General features: G+C 52.0%; 1 protein-coding gene across 3 annotated transcripts in view; it reads left to right on the top strand.

The window, feature by feature from the left end:
• EGFLAM (EGF like, fibronectin type III and laminin G domains) overlaps positions 1–14,414 on the top strand; it is a 182,196-nt gene extending 167,782 nt beyond the window's left edge. For all 3 annotated transcript variants that reach the window (XM_049109317.1, XM_025436293.3, XM_025436295.3), the window contains 4 exons: positions 2,253–2,396; positions 9,106–9,189; positions 12,342–12,445; positions 13,247–14,414. In XM_049109317.1, coding sequence (XP_048965274.1) covers positions 2,253–2,396; positions 9,106–9,189; positions 12,342–12,445; positions 13,247–13,401 — 487 coding nt within the window. In that variant the 3' untranslated portion in view covers positions 13,402–14,414. The remainder of the gene's footprint in view (positions 1–2,252; positions 2,397–9,105; positions 9,190–12,341; positions 12,446–13,246) is intronic.
• Positions 14,415–23,263: the final 8,849 nt, after the last annotated feature.

Raw genomic sequence — 23,263 nt, 5'->3', positions numbered from 1 at the left:
ATGCATGTAAGTCAACCTCAGGATCTGTTTCCATTGGATGCCTTTGGCTGCATGTAACAGAAAATTCAACTCAAAATGTCTTAAACGTGAAAGGTATTTATTATATCATGTAATAAGCAGTCCAGACGTAGACTGGTTCCTGAGTTGATTAATTCAGAGATTTAACTGTATCCTCAAACACCTAAGTCTCTTGCATCTTTCTGCCTTGTTAACCCCAGGTTATTCTCCGGGGGCACTCCTTTTTGTGGTTGTCTATAAGATGCTCATAAAATTGCTATAAATCAGGGCAATATCCAGGGGAAGTAAGAATTTCTTTTTCATGCAACTCTTTCTTAAAGGAAAAGAATCGTTCCTAGAATCCTTCTGATAAATTCCCTCTATCTCGTTGGACAGTATTGGTCACATGCCCACCCCTAAACCAATCACTGCAAGAGGAATGGAACCATGATGGTTGGCTTATTCTAATCAATGCATCCAGAGCAAGTGAAGGAAAAAAAGGAACTCAGAGTAAAAGATGGAAAACAGCAGGTCTCTAGGGAGTAGGCCAGGGCTGGATTCTCTGCACCTGGCCTGGTGGCAAAGTCACCATTATGGACGCTGCTCCTCCCTGCCTCACTCTGAAGCCCTGCATGGGGAAGGTCAACGTGATCTCTTCCTGTCTAGGTCAGGCCCTGGGGAGCCTAGACAAAAGTCCCCTCCACTGTTCGCTATAGATCATCCCCGAGCTATGATGGTTCGACTTAACGATTTCACCATGACAATGGTGCAAAAGTGTGCATTCCATAGAAATCATAATTTGAATTTTTATCTTCTTCCAGGCTGATGATTATGATACGATCCTCTCTCACGGTGTTGGGCAGTAGCAATGGCTACAGCCACACCATCACAAGGGTGCCCTTACCACCATTCTGTTCCCGTAAACTTATTCTGTTTTTCACTTTCGGTATGGTACTCAATAAGTGACATGAGATAATCAACGCTTTACTATAAAATAGGCTTAGTTTTAGATGATTCTTCTCTAGTGTAGGCTAATGGAAATGTTCTGAGCACATTTAAGGTAGCCTGGGTTAAGCTACGATGTTCAGTAGGGTAGGTGTACTAAATGCATTCTTGACTTAGGATATTTTCAACTTATGATGGGTATATTGAGGTGTAACCCCACAATAAGTCGAAGAGGGTCTATAGTGAATATACAGTACAGCTCCTGAGCAGGTATATGAGACAGAGAGGGATGGTACAAGGGATAGGAAAATAGAAAAGGAGACTTTCCCAGTAGTGTCATACTATATTAGGTTTAGCCTTATGTCACCTTTTATTTAAAGACTTCATGCTGGGGATCCCTGGGTGGCGCAGCGGTTTGGCGCCTGCCTTTGGCCCAGGGCGCGATCCTGGAGACACGGGATCGGGTCCCGCGTCGGGCTCCCGGTGCATGGAGCCTGCTTCTCCCTCTGCCTGTGTCTCTGCCTCTCTCTCTCACTGTGTGCCTATCATAAAAAAAAAAAAAAAAAAAAAAAAAAAAGACTTCATGCTTGCTCTTCTCCTTATATTAGATGAAACCCTGGTAACCTTAGAGAGACTAGATTTCTCAACTATTCTGTACCTAAGAACTGATAAGAACATGTAAGCATGTGGTCCTATCACCAGCATGGCTGTGAGGGCAGGAACTGACCTGTCTGAGCACAGCTTCCTGTTCCTCTCCACCCTGCCTCCACTCCAACAGCTCTCAGGATCATTGTCCCAACAAGCCACCTTCCTTGTCTGACACTCGGCCCCCTGTCCAGTCACTCCTCCTCTTCCCTCAAGGACAGTCACTGCCAGAGTGGGTCATCCACAGCCATGATTATAGCCCAGAGAGCTGCCAACTTGAACCTCTTGGCAATTAAGAAACTCACTTTCTGTTGGGGAATGAGAAACACTATTCCAAGGCCCCTTGAGGATGGGACAGGGAAGAGGGAAGACTGAGGTGTGTATTGGTGGTATAGCTTTGATGCTGGCTGGCATTGGCCAGAGTCTGGCAAAGCTGTGGCTCATCAAAATGCCCTCTCGTGGGGTTTACCACATGTGGGGAGGAGGACGCTGCTCTAAAATGAGCAACCCAGAATTTTAGGCCCATAGTGCAGCTTGTGGTGGTGATGCCATTTTTAATTTCCTGGTAGTACGTTTCAGAAATGCCAGGTTACCCTTACACCTGGCTCCTCGGTGTATTCAGAATGGACGTGGATTTGTTGCAATTATTTGTATATTTTCCCCAGGGTATCTGGATCAAGATCAAATGCATTCATGAGGTTTAAGACAACTGCCAAAGATGGTCTGTTGATGTGGAGAGGAGACAGCCCCATGAGACCCAACAGTGACTTCATTTCCTTGGGCCTTCGAGATGGAGCCCTGGTGTTCAGGTAACCCCTTGCCGGTTGTCTTCAGCACCACCTTGTGATTTTTCTCAGGCAGTGCCAAACAGAGTGATGCCAAAGTAACAGCATACACTGCTGGAACTGACTGTTGGTCCAGGCTTATTTGAGGCTCCTGGTATTTCTTTCCAGCATCCATCTTCTAGAGCACCGGTGGGCAGATTTTAGCCTTAGGGCCATATCTAGCCCATCACCCACTTTTGCAAATGAAGTTTTATTGAAATTCTCCTGTACTCACTTATTTATATATTATTCCATTACTTTCATGCTACAGTGACACATTTGGATAGTTTCAATAGGGACTATATGGCAAGACCTAAAATATTTCTCATCTGGCCCTTCACAGAAAATTTTTTGGCCCTTGTTCTAGTATGTTGCTTTCATATCTCCCTACTTGCAAATTAGGCTGTGGTAGAAAGAGGCCTCTGATAGTGCTGAGCATGGATGTGAGCTGAGCCCTCAGCTCAAACTGGCTCAGCAGGTGTGACCATCTGAGGTCAGAGACCTGGCCATAAAATTCTGACCCTGCTTAGCTGCGCAGCCCTGGGAAGGAGAATGCCCACCTTCCAATCTCCCCCTGCAAAGCACAGATTCACACGTCAGTGGATCAACCCAGGTTTCGGATTTTTTAAGTGTTTCTTGGGTGATACTGATAAGGCAGTCCCGGAAGTTCCTACCTCTTTTGAGTGCCATGAGACTATTCTCAAATTTGTCAAATGGAAGCTATGAAGTAGCTAGAGGATTACCTAGACCACTTCTGCCCACCACAAAGGGTGGGAGCTGGCTTTCCCCAGGGCAGGCACTGGCTTGTGTGATATGAGAAAGCCTCTGTAGAGTTTGTGATGATACATCCTCATTTGAGGTTAGAAATAACTTGCCCAGACCCATGTTTCTTGAAGCACAGTCCCTGGACCACTAGCATCAGTGTCCCCTGGGAACTTGTTAGAAATGCAGATTCTCAGGCTCCATCCTTGACCTACTTACTGAACCAGAGTAACTATAGGGGTGGGGCCCAACCATCTGTCTTCACTGTTTCTCCAGGTGATTCTGTGTCCCCTAAGGTTTGAAACCCCTGCCTGGTCCCGAGATCCTCTCTCTGCTATGGGGTGGGTAGGAGTTTCTCTGGTTTTTCCTTCTTTAATTCTCCCTCTGGTGACTGGCACAAATGCACTAAGTGATATGGAATCAGTTGGAATTAAAAGAAAGATGATTGGCCTGTGGAGAAGATGAAGATTTAATTCTGGGGCTTCTGTGGATCATGCGCAGGGATTACTGACAGCCCGAGTAGAATAATGTCAGTCTTGGCAGTTTGAATAAAAGGCACTTGGGGAGGCCCTGCGCCTCGGCCCGCGGCCCGCTTGCCCGGACAGCAGAGCGTGCGGGGGCGGCCCTCCCGGGGTTGTGGGGCCTGTCGGGGCCCCGGGAGACAGCGTGTGCTTGAGGGCTCGAGGCCGGGGCTGGCGGGTGGGAGCCGCTCCCCCTTGGCCCTGAGGTCACACACGGAGCTCTTCACACCCCACTTTCAGGCCGGCTGCCGCGGAGCCATTTTCTTGTGGTTTTCCTGTGGTTAACCTCGCCGAGGCCTCAAGTACTTGATTGTGCCCAGAAAGGGAACTGAAACAGTAGCTCGGCCGTGGGCGGGAGGCCCGGCGTCCCCCTAAGCCTGAGCCGCGGCTCGAACCTCTCACTAGCCGCCCCCACCCGGCGCCACGGGGACAGGGAGCTCGGCTCGGCCCGGCCGCCACGCAGCTGGCCAGCCCCCCGCTTCCCTCTCCCCGGACACCCCTCTGACGGCCCCGCCGCATCCCGGACGGTTTGCTCATGTTAGCGGTTCTCCCTCCGGATCCGGAAGATGGGCCCAGCGTGTTTCTTCTAGCCCGGAGCCGGGGCTGCGTTCCCTGCGGACGCCCAGCTCGCCCCGCCGAGCCCCGCGGCTGCTGCTGGCGCGGCCCTGCCCGGGTCCCCCGGCCTGGAGCTGCCAAGCTGCCACCCCACGTCCACTTCCTTCCTCCGGGCAGCGACTTCCCACATCCATTCACCCAGCACAGACGGAGGAAGCGCTGCGGGGGGCCGGCGTGGAAGGGGATGAGAGCGCGGCCAGTGGTTTGAAAATGTCAACGGACTGAGTCAGCCGGGAGCTGGGCTCGAGGTAGATTCCTGGGACCGCCCTCAGAGGCTCTGATGGACCGGGTCCTGCTGGGGGCCAGAATCCGATTGGAAACAAGCAGGAACCATGCCCTAAGAAACAGGGTCTGAAATGGTCAAGGGCCCGGGCTTCAGAGTCAGACGTGACATTCCCACGGCCAGGCGACCTCCCCAAGCTACCGCATCTCTCTGTAGAAGCCAGAAGCAAACAGTTGTGAGGATCACATGAGTTAATTCACATAAAGGACTTAGTGCAGGGTCTAGCTGTTAGTGGTAATGATTATTTAAATTCTTATCTTGGGATCCCTGGGTGGCGCAGTGGTTTGGCGCCTGCCTTTGACCCAGGGTGTGATCCCGGAGACCCGGGATCGAATCCCACGTCGGGCTCCCGGTGCATGGAGCCTGCTTCTCCCTCTGCCTGTGTCTCTGCCTCTCCCTCTCTCTGTGTGACTATCATAAATAAATTTTAAAAAAATTAAAAAAAAAAAATAAAATAAATTCTTATCTTTGAGCAAATGTTTTCTGGGTTTCTTTGTGCAAGATTAAATAGAAGACAGGGAATCTAAGGGTTCAGCTAAAAGTGTAGTTTTTGGTTGTTTTGTTTCATTATGTTTTATGATTGTGTATGGGACAAAGTGAACAGGTGAACAGGTTTGTGAAGACCACCTGATTGATAATCTTTCCTATTTCCATGTGACCCTGATAACATTTTCATGCAACAGAGAAAAGGAAGAGATCTGACATTAGCAAAATGCTCTGTGCTACAGTTCAAAGGGGGTAAGACTAAGTTGGTGTGTCATCATGTGGAGGCAGCCGCTGGTTTCCAGAAGGCCTTACATGGTGGCTTTTCCCAGAAGCCCCATAGCTTCCTGCGCACAGCAAGTTGAGCAGGTAAATTTGGATCAGAGTAACCAAGTCATGCTAACCAGATTTACAAGGCGTTGATAGAGAAGCCAGACATGCATTCATTTGTTCATTCATTCATTCATTATGTTTCTACCTTTTTTTCTTTTTTTTAAAGATTTCATTTATTTATCAGACACAAACACACACACACACACACACACACACAGAGGGGCAGAGAGACATAGGCAGAGGGAGAAGCAGGCTCCATGCAGGGAGCCTGATGTGGGACTCGATCCCAGGACTCCAGGATCACACCCCAGGCTAAAGGCAGCGCTAAACCGCTGAGCCACCGGGGCTGCCCTCTACCTATTTTTTAAAAGATTTTATTTATTTATTCATGAGAGACACACACAGAGAGAGAGACATGGGCAGAGGGAGAAGCAGGCTCCCTGCAGGGAATCTGATGTGGGACTTGATCCCAGGACCCCAGGATCACAACCTGAGCCAAAGGCAGACACTCAACCACTGAGCCATCCAGGTGCCCCATGTTTCCACCTTTTTTAAAACTGAGGTTATAACTTACATGAAGTGCATAAATATGAGGTGTACAGCTTGATAAATTTGAAAAATTTTTAAACGTGTAGACACCTGTGTAACTACCACCCAGAATAAGATAGAAAACATTTCCCACACCTAAGAGAACTCCCTCATGCTCTCTCCCAAAGCAAATAACCACTATTCTTGGTCTTTTATTATTGTAAAAAAAACCAAAGAGATAGTCCAGGGTAACAGGGCGTCTGGGGAAACAGGAGGTTACTTGGAAGGTCCGAGAGAGTGGTGGGGGGTGTTGGAAAGTCAGGCCATGGAAATGCCAACTAAGTTCCCGCCCCAGCCTCCACCTCACAATGAGGGCTGGATTCCTGTCTGCTAGGTTCAGTGTTGACTCCCTTGAGCACATTCTGGCTCTTTGCATAAACAGGAGCGTTATCAGGTTGGAGAGCAGAAGAAGAAAGCCCGTCTTTTATCCAAACACAGGTGAAAGGTTTCCATTCACCGAATTACAGTCACATTCCAGCCTAGTGTCCCTGAGATTATAACCAAGTCCCTTTGATTCTGAGATCTGGGTGTTCCTGACCTTTTTAGTTACAGATTTACAGCCTGTTGGTTCACTCTCACACATGACTACTCTTCCAAGAGAGGCTTGATGAATTTAACTCTTGGTGGCAACTTTCTGCTTACTGCAGGTTCCTCCAGGTGTATTGTTAAGGTGGACTCTAAGCCACTTCAAGGACTGCATATATGTAGGGTGGTGGGGTTATTTGTTTGGATCTTACGTGCTGTGCTCTTTTATGTAATATTCCCTACAGTCCTTTAGGGAAGGAATTATTACCCCCACTTCACAGATGAGGAAAGAGTCTCAGAGAGATGGGGCAAATGGCCAAGGTCACAGAGCTAGTAATTGGCAAGACTGGGAATCCAGGCAGGCCAGTCCAATCCAAGTGCCCACGCTTGGCGACCCTGAGTTGCCTTTCATAAAAGCCACACCTGGTAAGTCAGCTCAGTTTCTGCCAACCAGCTGTCAGCTCTGCTTCTTGTTCATTCATTTCTTCAAGAGGTAATTTGGCCACTAAATGATGAGATCTGAGAGTCCCACCTCCGGTCTGCTGCATGCAAGGAGACTCCGAATGTGGAAAATTCATTAGGAAGCAGTAAACTTTTCAGGATCAGCGTGACAGCTGAGTCTCCCAGCTTGTCAGGTCACCCAAGTTGTATGCTTGGCTCAGTGTCGATGGGCTGGGTGACTCCTTGGAGCCTCCATGATTACAGGAGGGACCCATAGGGCATTCCCTGGAGAAAGCCAAGGGCTTTCTATTTTTGCTCTTTTTCTCAGAGCGAGTGCATGGAAGAGCTCAGTAACTAAGCCAGGTTTCCTTTCAATGTTCCTGTTTCTTGGCCAGTGAAGTAATGGACAGACATGTCCTCTTACAAGATGAGGAGAGAGGTGCCCTGGTGGAACACATTTTCTTTGAAAAGCATGATCACATAGGCTTTATTACATTATCAAGGGGAGGGCTAGGCAGTTGGCCCAGCGCCCAGCCCGGAGTAGTCACTCACGAAATATTTGTTGAATTGAATTAAATTATAATTATTAAATGAGCACTGGACTAAGAGGAATAGTTCTCTCTGGTAAACAACATGTGCACATCTTCTGGTACCCTTAGGGTAGGCGAGGGCATCTGGAAACTGAAATAGGAAATACGAAGCTACCGAGTGGACCTGATATCAGAGTCAAGCGGGGAGGGAGGAGCAGATAAGGCACCAAGTTACATCCTACACATTCGCTTCGGGGTTTTAGGCAGATTGTCCTGATCTCTCTGGGGCTCAGCCCACTCTGCCTTGTTCTGTTTTGTTCTGTTTTTCAGAAAGTGAAAACACATGTATTAGTTTCTGAGAGCTGCCATAACAAATTACCACAAGTTGGATGACTTAAAACAATAGAATTGTCTTCCCTCACAGTTCTGGAGGAGAGAAGTCCAGCACACAGGTGTTGGCAGGATTGGTTCCTTCGGGGGCTTCTCAGGGAGAAATGTTCTTTTTTACTTTCTTTTTTTTTTTTTAGATTTTATTTATTCATGAGAGACACAGAGAAAGGGGCAGAGACACAGGCAGAGGGAGAAGCAGGCTCTCTGCGTGGAGCCTGGTGTGGGACTGGATCCCAGGACCCCGGGATCACACCGCTGAGCCACCCAGGCGCCCGTGAGGGAGAATGTTCTATCCCTTTCTCCCAGGTAGTGGTGGTTGCTGGCAATTCTTGGTGTGTCTTGGCTTCTAGATGCATCATTCCAATCTCTGCCTGCATCTTCCTGAGGCATTCTTCCTTACACGTCTCTGTGTCCAAAAATGTTCTCTTGTTCTAAGGAATATTGGATTTAGGGCCGCCCTAACCCAGGATGACTTTATCTTAACTAATCACATCTGCAAAGATCCTCTTTCCAAATAAGGTCCTGTTCTGAGGTTCTGAGCATTAATTTGGGGAGGACAGTATCTGAGGTTCTGAGTGAGCATTAAATTGGGGGGAGGGGAGAGACAGTATTTAAGCTAGTACAACACGTTACAAGTGATGAAGCCCTTCCTGTCCTGATACTACAGTGTTGATGCTTCTGTATGTGGGGCCAACACAAACAAACGAACGAACCCTTGAGGACGTTGTGCTAAATGAAATAAGCCATTCACAAAGGGACAAACACTGTATGAGTCTACCTAGATGAGGTATCTAGAATAGTCAAGGCCATAGAGAGAGAAGATAGAACAGTGGCTGCCAAGGTTGGGGAAAGGGTGAGCGAGGAGCTTTAGTTTCAGGGGTGCAGAGTTCCAGGTTTGCAAGATAAAGCCAGTTGTGAACATTGCTTGCACAACAATGTGAACGTACTCAACACTAACCAAACTTATCCTTGAAAAGGGTTGAAAAGGTAAATGTTTACTACATTTAAAATGAAAAGAAAACTTTTTTTTTTTTTTTTTTTTGGATCATTCATGGCCTAGCCTGGAAACTCTAATGATTATTATAACATTGTTTTGTTTTGTATTAAGGAAACTCTAGTCTGAGTTCCAAGAAATTTTTGCAGTGAGAATCGTTTGTGGTTGCCCGGCTGTCTGTACTTCAGCACCTTATTCTGTCTGTCTGTTTCTTCTCTCCTGCCATTAGCTATAACCTGGGCAGCGGCGTGGCATCCATCATGGTTAATGGCTCCTTCAATGATGGTCGGTGGCACCGAGTCAAGGCTGTTAGGTGAGTCCCCACCACAGGGGGAGACAGAGCCAGAGCTCAGCAAGGGGTGGATGTGCCTTCCAAGTCCCTGTGGCCCCAATGTCCGGTTCCCCAACCTCGCCTGGCATCCTACTACTTCCGACCCCAGTCGTTCAGGGCATTCTGTTCCTAATTTACCCCTTGCCTTTCCCTAACACTGACAGGCCAGACAGGCTGGACTCCCAAGTCTTCACTCATTAGAGGACTTTCAGAAAAATAACGTCTTGATGACCGAACTGGATCTAGATCTAGTGAGATCTAGATATCTCTAGTGGGATAAGACTTCAGGGCCTCTGGACTTTGAGGAATGTTTTAAATCTCATTGTGGAGGCAGTTGCCCACTTTTTTCTTTTTTTTGACATTATATTACCTGAGCTTTAGAAGTTGTGTGTGCCCTGCCTCAGTTACATATCTCCCCGCTCACAGAGGTCACTACCTTGACTTCTGATTAACTTTGGGTGAATCATTCCTTTATTTTTTTTTTTAAGATTTTATTTTATCCATTCATGAGAGAGAGAGAGAGAGAGAGAGCCTGCTTCTCACAGGCAGAGTGAGAAGCAGGCAGGCTCCATGCAGGGAGCCTGATACAGGTTTCATTCCTGGGACCCCAGAGTTACGCTCTGGGCCAAAGTCAGACACTCAACCACTGAGCCACCCAGCTGCCCCTCATTCCTTTAAAATTAGTTTTACTACCTGTGTCCATAGTCTTAACAGTATATTCTGAGAAACCAAATAGCAGGCCCAAGCTTAGCTCTGTAAAAAAAAGGTTAGTCTTGCCACATTAGATGAAGGTTCCAGAAGATGAGCTGAATAGAGTCTGTGTTTCTTCCCTGAACATTTACCATAGCCCTTCCCGGGGATGTCCGTAGGTGAGGTCATGAGTGCGGCTGAGGAAACATGGGGCTACCATGGTCACTGTCCTCCTCAGCTCACACATAGGCTGTGGTGGGAGTAGCCTGGCTGGACTCCACTCTCCTGCCCATTACTTATTACATTAGAAGTTGATACAATGTTTTCTTAAGCCTAAGATGCCGTTAATTATATGACATATCCTCGTTTCAGACATAGAAAAAAATGAAAAATTCTTAGATGAATTAAAGTGGGAAAAAATGGAATTTTTTAGAGTAATGGTTGGGAGGGGGGGTAGCATGGGAGAGGCAGGTCAGGTGAGGCAAGCTGGGGGGCCGGAACTGCCCATCCCAGCATTCAGGCATGAGATTCTGAAAAAGCGTATCCAAAGTGAGGAGGCAGTGTATGGTCTCGAGGGTGAGGACAGAACAGAATTACCTCTGAAGTTAGTTATTAGAAGAGTTGTTACCAAGACATGAGACCTGGGCAACCAGATTTATATTATCATATCCCCCAAGAAAGGGTAGAGCCAGAAACCATTGGAAGGTGAAGGAGGAGCTAAAAGTGGGAAGATTGGTTTTAAAAAACTTACTTGAATTTACTTGAGGAGTTAGAACTCAAGCCCCTCTTCTACCTCATATAGTGGGCACATTGCCCTTTCCCTACCCAGGGGAAAATAATGAAAGGCAGTTTTCTGGAGAAAGTAAAACAAGGGTCTGAACTGGTGGCACTGTATAGTGTCAACTATACAAACTAAGGCTGGGGACTGTGAACAAGCTCATATTTTGAATATTACAAACCCCATGATTCTTCCCCTGGTGAGATTCCAGGATGCTGGGACCCAGGCCTATACCCCACTATAAGGAAAGTAGAAAATCCAGGTGTCCCCCAAGAAAATGATGGAGCCAAATCCCAGCACTATGAAGCCCCAGTCAACAGAACCCATCCTGCACACAGAGCTCCCAATCTGCCATTTAGTGCTTTTTCTCTTTTTTTTAAAGATTTTATTTATTTATTTTAGAGAGAGTATGATCAGGTGGGGGAGGGGCAGAGGGAGAGAGAGAGAGAGAGAGAGAGAGTCTCAGGCAGACTCCTTGCTGAGGGAGGAGCCTCTTGCTCAGTCTCATGACCCTGATAAGATCATGGCCTGAGCCAAAATCAAGAGTCAGACGCTTAACCAGCTGAACCACCCAGGCGCCCCAGTGCTTTTTCCCTTCACTTAACCATAAAGTGGCAGTCAGGAATCCCTAGGCATTTGAAAAGTCTCCAGTATAAAAGATGGATGTCAGAACAAATCAATGTAACAAAGCAATTTGAAGGAAACAGAGACTTGAATGAAAAAATGAACATATTACTATTGTCAGAGAGATAAGGGGCTAGAAACCCAAGAAACAAGAACAGTTTGCTATAAAAAAAAAGACTATGAGAAGATCAGTAATGAGCTGCTAAAAATAAATAAATAAATAAATAAATAAATAAATAAATAAATAAATAGATAGTGCAGCCTGAGTTGGTTCAGCCCTCCAAGAGCTATACAAACAGGTGGCTTTTTTGAAGAAGATCCCTGGTCCTGGATAGTTTTGGAGACCAGCTTAGAAAATGGCAAGGCCCTTGCTGCAGATGAACACCCCCACTCCACTGTCCTCACTGTCACTTTTGGGCGACTCTGTGGGTCCTTTAGAGACTTCTCAGCCATTCTTTGTCCTCTCGTAGAGTAATCCTCTACCTACAAAACCTGCTTCATTGGCTTCCCATTTTGTTTTGCTCACCGTGTGTCACGTTACCACCATTCCTTCCTTATAGTTCTTCTCTGGTTCCCTTTGGGAGAAATGCACTTCACCATCTGCTTCTGGCCACTCTGCTCCCACCTCCAGAATTCTCTCTGCCTGGCCTGTACCAACCCCCTGTCTTTTCTCTCTTTGGCATTTCCACTTCCTGTTCGTGTTACCCTCCTCCTTCCCCTGACCTACCCAGCCTTTGAAGCTCATCTCAGAATCTCCTTTGCAGCTTTCCCCAACCCCCTCACCTTCTCCTGTGTTCCATGGCATGCTGGCATTCCTCTGTTGCAGAGTGGTGACACGCTGTTGTTATTTACAATTTGATTTTTTTTGTTCACCTCAGGAAACCATAAACTCCTGAGGGCTAAGAACTTTTTTTCTTCTTTCATTTCTTGTACTTCCATCATTTAACATAGTGCCTGGCACAGAGGTAGGTACAGTTGAATACAGTTTTATTAAAATGAATGAATAATTGAGTGAAGCTCCCAAAAATGATGGTTTCTACAGGGATGGCCAATCCGGAAAGATAACTGTGGATGACTACGGGGCCAGAACAGGCAAATCACCTGGCATGATGAGGCAGCTCAACATCAATGGAGCTCTCTATGTGGGTAAGTGACCTCTGACCGAATCTAAATTACACCAGTGCCTTCTCATTAATCCTCCATTTGTCTTGGTGGGGTTCCCCAAAGCGGTGCACTTCACTGGATCAAATACTTGGAAGTTGGGAAGCTTGCCAGATAATTCTATTCTTCCATTTTCTGAACTTGTGACTCAGGGCTGAGGGGGCAGGAAGCACTTAGATGCTTTTGTGCTTTGGACTGACCCACCAGGAAAACCATGCTTTTCTTGTTTATAGAACAAGAACCTGCTTAATATAGCTCCAAAAGTGTTCTCTGAGGAAGGAGGATCTTTCTTGTCCCCTCTCAAAATTAGGATGAGTAGTATTTCTGTAAATAGTGTAGAACCTGCTACTGTAGATGCATAAATGTGAAAATACATCTCTATCCAAATGATATTTCCTACAAGTGAACCTGACTGAAAGCTCTCACTCTCAGTGTATTTCTTTCAGTTTAAGATGACATCATGCTTTAACTGCATGCTACTTCTTATTGACATTATATAAGATTTCAAAATTTACCAGATGCTATTTGGTTTTAAGTGGTCAATTGGGTCAGAAATCACATGTGAGGGGGTATTTGTAGCCTCTGGTTGTGGGTCAGATCGATACAAGTCAATCTGCTCCTTCCAGGGTAATTATGAGACACATGCCATGTACTGAGCAGTTGGAGAGCTTCACAGCCCTCACTCCTCCTGTCAGCCAAGGGGCACCTTGGTCAGAAGACACTCAAGTGTCCTAAAGAGACTTGCTCCCCTTTGGCTCACCCCATCTCCTTCTTGCTTCCTGGCAGGTGGAATGAAGGAAATCGCTCTGCACACTAACAGGCAATACATGCGAGGCCTTGTGGGCTGTATTTCTCATTTCACCCTGTCCACCGATTACCACATCTCCCTCGTGGAAGACGCCGTGGATGGGAAAAACATCAATACTTGTGGAGCCAAGTAACACCAGCTGGCCTTGCCCAAGGGACATAGCCTTCTATGCCGAGAATCCCAGGGGCCCCAAGACCCTGCCTGACGCCATACACAGAGGCACGGGGACCAGGTGTGTATCTTCTCATCAAGGAGAAAGTACCCCCTGATGAGAAACTAGAACCAAGACAGGAGTCCCTGTGTGGCCTTTCCTGCTGACTCTCTGTGGGCCAAACCCAACGGAATACTCTGTGTAGGAAGCATCAAACTTTGTCCATTGAATGTGTAGGGGCTGCCAGAGATCACACATCGATGCAAATTCCAGAGCCTGTCTGCTGTAGCTCAATGACTGTGTTGTGATTCATAGTGTATAAAAAAAAAGAAAGGAAAAAAAAATAGAGACCCAAAGGGCGGTATTAAAATACTTCCCTCCTTCCCTGACTCATGACACTCTTACTGACAGCAGAATAACTATTTGACCTTGAACCTTGAATTTCTCACCTTGGCCAATGAATTATTAATCCCTTCCACTCCTCAGTGGCTGGTTCAATGTGCTCTGACTGTTCCAGGAAAATAAGGTTGGGGGACAGCCGTGGAGTCACAGTAATAATGCCACCCCCCCCAAAGTTGATCTTTAATGAAAAATCCCTACTTTTTATAATGCAAATCTAAGAAAGTGGGCACCATGATTTTGTAGCTGTCTTTTTGTATGTGTATATTTTTATAGCTGCAGATTGTCCACACCATATACTTTTGCAAGTTTGTGTGGACAACTCTGAATTCTTTGCACATTTCCTAAAAATTTTCCCCCCAAAGAGACTTGTTCGGGCCCTTTGCGGCATCCGTTGGAGTGGGATGGTTATCTTGAGGTGCGCACCTTGGGGAAGCTGACTATTCTCTTACGGAAAATGTGGATGGCTCACGGAGATGAACATGAAGCTTCCAAAATAAGATTAACGGGCACGTGTTACTGAGGAGGGTCACTGTCATTTTTAAGAGAGGGGGAACGTCTGTAGTGAACTTGAATAAAAGAGATGAAGAAGGCTAGAGCTCATTCATTCAGTCTTTTATTCACCGGGGGGAGGTGTGTACTGGTCCTCGCAGAAGCCGTGTCCACAAATGGGCACCGATACACTTGGTCATGAACAGTGGACATGATCCCCGCGAGGACAGTGTCATACTTGGTGATTCCAAGGCTGTTCCGGGCAGAGGGTGCCCTCAGCATCTGAGCTGCTGGGCAGGAACCAGAGGAGCGGGGCTGCCTCCTCGGAGCCTGGGCTGCGATCCCGCAGACAGCTGGCTCGGTGGCCGAGCCCCAGGACGGGACTTGCTGTGGGGGGGGGGGTGAGATGGGTGCTGTCCCCAAAGAGGAGGGAAATACGATCTGACTCCATCAGAGCCTATAATTAGTCCGTCATGACTTGCCTCTCGTGTGTGCAGCCTGTGTTCAGTGAGGACTTTGGGCGAAGCACAGAGCCGGGCGCCCTGAGATCTCTGGAAGATGAGTAAGTGAACTAGAGACGGTCACTGGTGCCTCCGCCTGTGCTCCTGCCTCTGGGACCCCCGGTGGGCAGGACCCCGCTCCCGGAGGACCACGTGGTAGCAAGCGGGGCGTTCTGTGTTTGCTTCTTCTGTTGTTCTCCGGTTTAGTCAGTTGCCAGACCTTCCCGCTGGCGTTCAGCTTCGAAAATACGGAGTCACCGTATTGCTGCGTGTGTTCCCGTTGCCTTCGGTCTGTTCCCTGCACGGTTCCCAGAACTCCTTGTGGACTTGCACGTCTTTGCACAGTTCTCTTGTGCCAGTTCCCTGGCCCAGCATTTTACATTTCTTAATCCAACAGATCTGTATTCTCTGTCCCCTTCAGGGAATCCAGAAGGTTCTGCCCCACGACGTCTCAGGAAACAGGTTTTACTGCCTCCCAGGGGGCCTTTCCCTTGGCGACTGCCAGGAGCCACACTCCCCAAGATACAGTGGAGGCGCGCTCCTAGCCCAGGTGGAATCCCTGCCTCTAGACCCCCCAAAAATAGAAATAAAAAACCACCCCAAAAATATAAAACATTGCGATGTTAGCAAAATATGCAGCTGCGCTAAAGCCAGAGGGGTTGTGCTGTAGATGAGCCGGTGGTCCCTGCAGGTGTCATCCAGAGAAAACTGCGGTGACCCGGGATCGGGACCTGGGAGTGTGTGTGGGAGCGGAGGAGAATCGTGGGCCGCACCCCCGCCCCCGCTGGGTGGGACCAGAAAGGGTTAGGAAGGGGGAAGCCACGGTGGCCTGGGGGCAGCAGAGTAGGGTGACCCCCGAGCAGCGGAGCCCGTGGGAGCTCGGGGTCAGAGAAGACGGTAGGAGACGGTGTATCCCACGCCAGGAGCCGGGCTCTTCACCCTCTCGGGGGACGAAACCCCGGGGACCCAGGATGGGGTGGTCGAGGGGCTCGGTCGTGGCTCTGAAGCTGAGGGGTTAGGGCCTGGGCTCGGTGGCGGGGGCGCTGGGGTGAGCGCGGGCTGCCGCTGGGTCCCCCAGGTCCCGCTCCAGGTCTGTCACCTGGCGCCACAAACCCTGCCCGCCAGCCGGCGTCCGGGGCCAACCGCACGGAGGGTTCATCGCTCACGGGCCCTGAGCGGACGGCTCGCGGCTCCGCTGGGCTCGGCCGGGCTCGACCCGACGGTTCTGGCCTCGGCTGGGCCCGTCCACGCGGGCCTCGAGTCCGGCCAGGGGACCGGCTGGCGCCTTCTCTCTGGAGAGGAGCACAGACCGAGTGAGGGCAAGGCCTGGGAAGTGTCCCCAGGCGCGTCCCCCGCTGCCTCCGGGAGCAAGTGCACAGACTGAAGGGACAGGAGCCTGCACCTCTGCAGGGAGCGACGGGGACCAGGTCACTCGAGGAAGGGCGAGGGGCCGCGGGGCCGAGAGAAGTGGTGGGGTCGGCCGGGGGCCCCCACTCCGGAGACGGGGCCCCGTGCCCCTCCACCTGCCGCCGGGCACCTGGCAGCCGCGCTGTGATTCTGAGGACGGGCCTCGTAGGCCCTGCGTGGTGGCTCCCCCGGGAACGCTGACGACGCCGCCGGGCCTTGGGCTCAGGGAGGGCTGAGCGCGGGCGCTGGAGGCGAGCCTGTCCCGGGGCACGGAGAGCACGAGAGCACCGTGAAGCCGGGGCCCGAGGACCTTCTGTCCCACGGTCAGGGTCTGAGACGATCCTCCTGACTCCCAAGTGTCCCGAGCAAGGATGGGGGGGGCAGGCGAGGGCGGGGTGTTCTTGCCTCTGCTACTGACCTGACTTCCACACACCCGCATGTTCCCCCTGAGCCCGGCCGCGGGGTTTGTTTCCGGAAGGCCCGCGGGGCCTTGGTGGCGCCCACGCTGTCCCCGAAGCCCTCTGGAGGGCCGCCCTGCTCCCCTACCCTCTTGTTTGCTTTTCCCTTCCGGCCCCGGTGCTGTTCCAGCCTCCGGGCCGCGCCAACCCAGACAGGCCCCGGGGTGCCCCCCCCGCCCCCCGCCCGGCTGCACCACCCACCTCAGCCCCTCTCCGCCTCGCGAGCGCGGCCTCCTCCCTGAGTGGGAGGAAGGATCTCGGAAATGTGCCCGGAGCTGGCAGGCCCAGTGCTTTCCACTTGGAGGAAATGCTGCATTTTTCACCTTTAACCCAGAAAAATATGGTTCTCAGAAAGCTTGTTTTGAGCACTGAGAGTTCCCAAAGGAAGAGGACGAGGGAGCGGGGGCGCCCCAGCCCCCTCGGCCCACGCCGCCCCTGCCCCGCAGGCTGGCCCCTGGGAGGGAAGCGCCAGGCGGCCGGCCTAGGCCCAGCGGCCGGAGGACATAGAGGCAGAGGATTCCAGCTCCAAGCACAAGGACCGTTCATCATTGAGGCGAGAGGCCTGGACAAAGCATCAGCCGCTCCCCGTTCCCTTTACTGCCTCCTCCAGCTCGGCCGGTCCGGCCACACACGGTAGCTGCCCTGCGGGGCGGGGGGTCACGGGGGCGCCCCGCCCGGGCCCAGACCCTCCGCTGAGAAGGGGGTGTGACCAGCGGACCAAAGGCACGAAAGGCTCAGAATCAGAATCCCGAACAAGGGCTCGGCGGGGCGTCACCCCCTCCCAGGTGGCTTTTCCCCGGACGGAGGATGAGGGTCACTCAGGGCCCCCTTTCCAGGTGTTGGGAGCCGGGGCGCGGCGGCGTGGCTGCCACGGGATGGCCCGGGAGCCCCACCGCAGCCTCAGGGTCGCGGGTCGGCCTAGTACGAGCCCCGCTCTGAGGACGGCCAGGCCAGGTGCGCGGCCGCTTGGCCGGGAGGAGCCGCGGTCCCAGCAGGAGGACGCAGCCCCGATGGAGCTTGCCAGCCCGTCCCCCGGCCCGCCGCCGGCCACGACCAGGATCGCGGGGTGGCCTGCTGGGGCTCCCTCAGGTCGCCGGGCGCCCGGGCCTGGGGGGGGTGGGCGGAGGCCAGGCCCGGCGGCTGCTTGCCAGCTCCCCGTCGCGGCTCCACGTCTGCCTTCCTCCAAAGTTCTCTTCTCCCGAGGACTCTGGGGGGATAATGCTGGAAGCCCGGACGGGAGCCATTCGGTCGGGGTGGGGTTCGGGGAGCCGCAGCGCCGCGAGGTCTGGGTGTGAAGTGTGTCCCCTTCTCCCCTCCGCCCCCCCCCCCCCACAAGCCACCTCCAGCACTGGGGACGTCGCCAACTGCTCCCAAGCAGCGGAGTGCCCCGGCCTGGCAGCCGCTCCTCCCCTTGAGGCCCTGCGGAGCCCGAGCCGGCGCGGGTCCCAGGGAGCGCTGGTCTTTTCCTGGAAGGACGCAGGAGGACACTGGTCTCGGTGTTTGGGATGAGGTGGCTGCTTTCCACTTGCCTTTGTCTCGCAGACCTGCTCGAGCTGCAGGTGGTTTACAGGGGCCAGGAAGGAAATCTCTAAGCATGTGGTCGGGGGGCGAGGGGGGCCCGTGGGGGGTCCGAGCGGCCTACCTCCGAGCAAGGGCCCGGCCTGGCGACGGCCGCAGCTCTGCTTTAGCTCCAAGAGGACGGGATTGGAATGTCTCTGAGAAGGAAGGCCAGGGGGGCTCAAGAAATTTGCTCAAATAGCTTCATTTAGCAACAAAAGTAACAGGCGCCAGGCCAGGGGCTGAGGGGCCAAAAGCCCTGTTAGGACATGGGCTTCTGGAAGGCAGAGGCCGGTGAGGGGCTATCAGACGGAGAGAGTTGGGGAGAAGGGTGTGGATGCGAGGCTGCCGCTCGGTGACCTGGACCCCGGCTGCACGTGTCCCGTGTTCCCGCTGAACTTCAGCTCCCAGCGGGGGGAGCGTGGGTGTGACAAGGGGGCGCCGTCAAGTTGAGCAGAAAATGCGCCCACTGGTTGCCCGGGCCGCAATTCTACCCCCCACGGATGAAGGAAACGGAGTGATCGCCTGGTCTGGCCCCTCAAACAGGGTTGGGGAGGTGAAGCGATTGGCCAAGTGTTGGGGCCTTAGTCACTGTGACCCGATTGCCTCTGGACTGGCAACCTGAAGCCCTCGGGGTTTGCTCAGGGGCTTTGGGGCTGTGAGGCGGAAGGAGATGACATGACCTGGGGCCTCACAAGCATTGCTTTAGCGGCCCCCCTCACAGGCACGTGCCTACACGCATTGGCTTCGAGAACATTCACTGAGGGTTCGCTACGTGGGGGCCAAGCCCTGGATGGGACATGGGCGAGAAGACGAAGGATGGAGAAGAGCCAGCTCCTCTGGTCAGCGTCGGCCGGGGCTGCGGCCTCATCCGGCAGGCTCACCGGCCACCTGCTCCCGCAGAGCCGCAGGAGACCCCTTCGCAAGGCCCAGCGCTCCTGTGACAGCTCTGGTTAGGTGTAGGCCCACCCTAGATAATCGTCTTTTTGTGAACACAAGTCGTTGATGAGTAGCCTACTCATCTCGTCTCACTCCTGAGTCGGGCTCCCACTCCAGGGGTGGGGTGGAAGCAGGCCTCGGAGGCTGAGAATCTCGGGGACCGTCTTAGAATTGTGCCTCCTACAACCCATCAACCCCAACTCCCCGGCTGTGCCACGTCCACACAGTACTTCGCCGGAACCCGGAGCTGTTTTCCTCAGACACTTTAGGTCATGTGCTCTCCCCTTCATGCCACGGTCGGCCACTGCCCTACCCTACAGGTCAAACCCAGACTCCCTGGGTAAAGGAACTTCTATTCCCAGAGTGCATCAAAATCTTTCAAAATCCCTATTATAGTTCCTGAAAGTTGTGTTTCCCTTGGGTCCAGGGACCCTTACCAATGACCAAGGGCTCACAATGTTGGTGGGGGTGCCCTGAGGGATGGGGGAACCCGAGCCAGGCAGCTGCCTTTTCCAAAGGCCACCCAGCAGGAACCCCATCATCTTAGAGGAAGTGGCACGTAAGCAGAACTCTGCAATAGGTTGGCACCTTCATTAGTCAGTTGGCGGTAAAAGACCACATTTTATGGCTTAGAAAAGTCGACTGGGGAGTGCTTGACTAGTGTGTCCGTGGCGCCCAGTGTGAAGCTCGAGTGTTGGTTTCTAGTGCCAACCAAATCAATGCCAAGCATCTTTGCTGGCTTCCAGAGCCATCCTCTATTTAATGCAAGGTATCAACAGTTTTATAAATGAGCAAGCACAAAGGAATTCAATAAGGAAATTTAAATAATATATCCATACAGTAGAGTCTACTATGTCCATGAAAGAGCAATGCCGTGTAAATCCTACTGATATGAAAATATTTTCAAAATAAGTTATAAAAGAATCCGGTTTGAAAACAATATACAGTGTGACCCTCACAGACACGCACACGCGCATATGAAAATGCATCACTTTATGTACACATATTCACAGAGGAAAAGTGTCTGAAAGGATACAAGGCAAAAGTGTTAGAAATAGCTACTGTCGGGCAGCCCCGGTGGCCCAGGGTTTAGTGCCGCCTGCAGCCTGGGGTGTGATCCTGGGGACCCGGTATCGAGCCCCACGTCGGGCTCCCTGCACAGAGCCTGCTTCTCCTTCTGCCTGTGTCTCTGCCTCTTTCTCTCTCTCTCTGTGTCTCTCACGAATAAATAAAATCTTAAAAAAAAAAAAAAAGAAAAGAAATAGCTACTGTTGTACAAGATAGTATGATTTTTTTTTCCCTTTTACTTATTTTCTAGATTTTCTTTAGTGAGCCTGTCGTGAATATTGTTTTGTTCGCTCGGAATCTCCCTTCCCTTCTTTCCGGAGACTGGTCCACCTCCGACTTGGAACGTGCAGTTTTTGTAAAAGTGGCCCGTGAACAAGGCCTCTGTCCGGCCACGTGAGTGCCCAGGGACGGACACGAGGCTCAGCAGGCCCCCCGCGTCCCCACCGGGGGCCTCTGCCCTCCCTGACGGGGAGGCCGTGGGCTGGGAGGAGCCCCCTGACCTGAGAGAAGGCAGTTTGGGGTGCAGAGAAGAGCTGTGTCAGCCCCGGAGGGCAGTGGGGGGCTGCGGCCCAGTGTGGAACTTTCCAGGATTTACCTGCCCCCCAAGCCCATGTCTGAGACATGAGGCCAGGCTTGTCTTCTGGGGAAGCCGATACCATCCGAGGCCGAGGAGGGGAGGCGAAGCCTGGACGGCGTGGAGGGCCTAGCTGTGCAGCTGGTCACTTAGGGGGGGTCCCCAGAACCCGACCTGGAGAACGACATAGGTGGCGAAGCAGGAGATGCTGGGGTGGCAGCAGGGGGCTCTAGCCCGGGTCCCGGCTGCCGTTGCCAAGGAGCGGTGGGGAGGAGAGGGGGTCTCCGGGGGGCACAGGGGTGACCAGGGCTGGGCACCTGTGCCCTCGCAGTGGCCCCTCCTGCCCTCCCGGGGCCTGCACCCCAACAAGGCCCCGGCCTGCCCTGGGCGCCGCCAGGGCCCCCGCGGGTCACTGTCCACCAACGTGGCTCGGACTCCCCGGAACCCCGGGAAGCCGGCACCCGAGGTCCAGTTATTCCCGGAGCCGCTGCGCCCATGTGCCACCCTGCGGTGGAGAGGCGCTTGGGGGGGCCCCGGCCCAGGGCCACCGACGGGGAGGGCTCAGGGAGGCCTGGCGCCCGGAGGGGACCCTCGGAGCCGCAGGCCCGAGGCTGGGGGAGGCTCCCGGGAGGGCGGGTGGGCAGCGGCGGGTCCCCTCGGGGCCACGGGGGTGGCGGTCGCACAGGCCCTGCCAGGGGCTGACACAGGGCCGCCGGCTTTCCTGGGGCTTCGGGAGGCCAGAGGTCAGCCCCCCGCGTCCCGGACTCGCTCTGGAATCCCCCCAAGAGCTGGGCAAGGGGAGGCCGCCCGGCCCCAGGGTTCAGGGAGGAGGAGAGCCAGGGCTCAGCTGCCCCCCCCCCCCCGGCCCCGGAGGACGCGAAAGGCGCCACCAAGGGGGACAGAAAATTCAACTCCAGGCCCTTGGTGAGGGGCGCTGCGGATGGGCCACCTGGGAGCGGGGGTGCAGGTGCCTGGTGCGACCCGACCCGCCGAGACGAGGGCCCGGCTCCAGGCCTGGGTGCTGTCTGCCCAGAGGCTAGGCCGCAGCGGGCAGACAGAGGGACGCAGAGCGACGGCGCTGGCCCCGCACACTGCTGTCCCCTCGGGGAGGCTGAGGGGGCCGCAGCCGCACCCCGCACACTCCACGCGCACTCACTGAACACGACTTCCACCTCCCAGTTTTTATCAAAATCATCCTCAACGGCTTTTCTTGTCTCTTTAATCTGAGACTAATCGCTCCGGGACAAAAATCCGCTCCGATTTAATCCCAAATCAGCTCAAGACATCTCCTGTTACATCAACTCCCTGCTTCTCAGAGACTGAGGAAATACTTTTAATTCGGTTTTTCCATTAGTCACTCCAGGCGAAGGGTGATGGATCAAATTTATAGGCCATTCAGAACCAATTCTCACACAGCTCTTCTGTAAAGACCTGGAGCCTGTGAACGAGCGTCAGTGACGTTGAATACTACACGTTAAAAGAAGTGCATCCAGCTGATACATATACCATTCCTGTCCTTTTGACCTTTTCAAAGTCCTTAGGGCTGATGGTGTTATACATCTTGGCCCAAGAATCCACCATCTGGGAAACAAATTATGCACGGACATCCCCCTGAAGGACAGGCCGTACGTACGTGCTCTACTAGACTTGAACACGGACGTGTGTTTCACAACTAATTCACAACTGGCCCATAGTTTCTTCAGGCTGAGTTGGAGCCCATTCATATTCTAGTCCTTACTCTGGGTAAAAGCACAGGCTACCCAGGTAGGACTAGAGACTTCTTTCTCTCCCTTATGAAGAGAAGTCACTTAAGATCACTTTCTACTTTAAAATTACCATTTTGCTGAATCAGTGACTGTTATTTCCAAACTCAGTGACTTTAAGTTAAACTAATTTTGATCTATTCTTAGAATCTTCAGAAATGTCAGGTTGTTTTCAGAGGAAAAAAATTACAAAACCATACTTTCAGGACCAGTGTTCATTTTTTGTTTTATGATGCTGGATTCCCACTTCGGATTATTTTTATGCTAAGTTCTCTTATACACAGAATACAGATTTAGTGCAACATATGGAAGAGTATGTCAGTGGCATGCCAACGTATTAAAATATTAAAAACTTAGGGGCACCTGGGTGGCTCAGTGGTTGAGCATCTATCTGCCTTTGGCTCAGGTCATGACCCCAGGGTCCTGGGATCGAGTCCCACATTGGGCTCCCCACAGGGAGCCTGCTTCTCCCTCTTCCTATATCTCTGTCTCTGTGTGTCTCTCATGAATAAAAATAAAATCTCTAAAAAAAATTTAAAAATGTAGTTACAACCCTATGTGATTGTCTCATAAACCCTGTTAATTCTAATGAGAAGTAACAGAAGTATTAACAACAAAACAGAGGCTACTTTTTCCTAAGTGCTTAAAACAGAAAACAAACAACAGTAATGCCCAAATCCATCAGTA

This window comes from Canis lupus, chromosome 4, assembly GCF_003254725.2.
Source record: "Canis lupus dingo isolate Sandy chromosome 4, ASM325472v2, whole genome shotgun sequence".
Lineage (NCBI taxonomy): Eukaryota > Metazoa > Chordata > Mammalia > Carnivora > Canidae > Canis > Canis lupus.
This window is presented reverse-complemented; position numbering and strand designations above follow the sequence as displayed.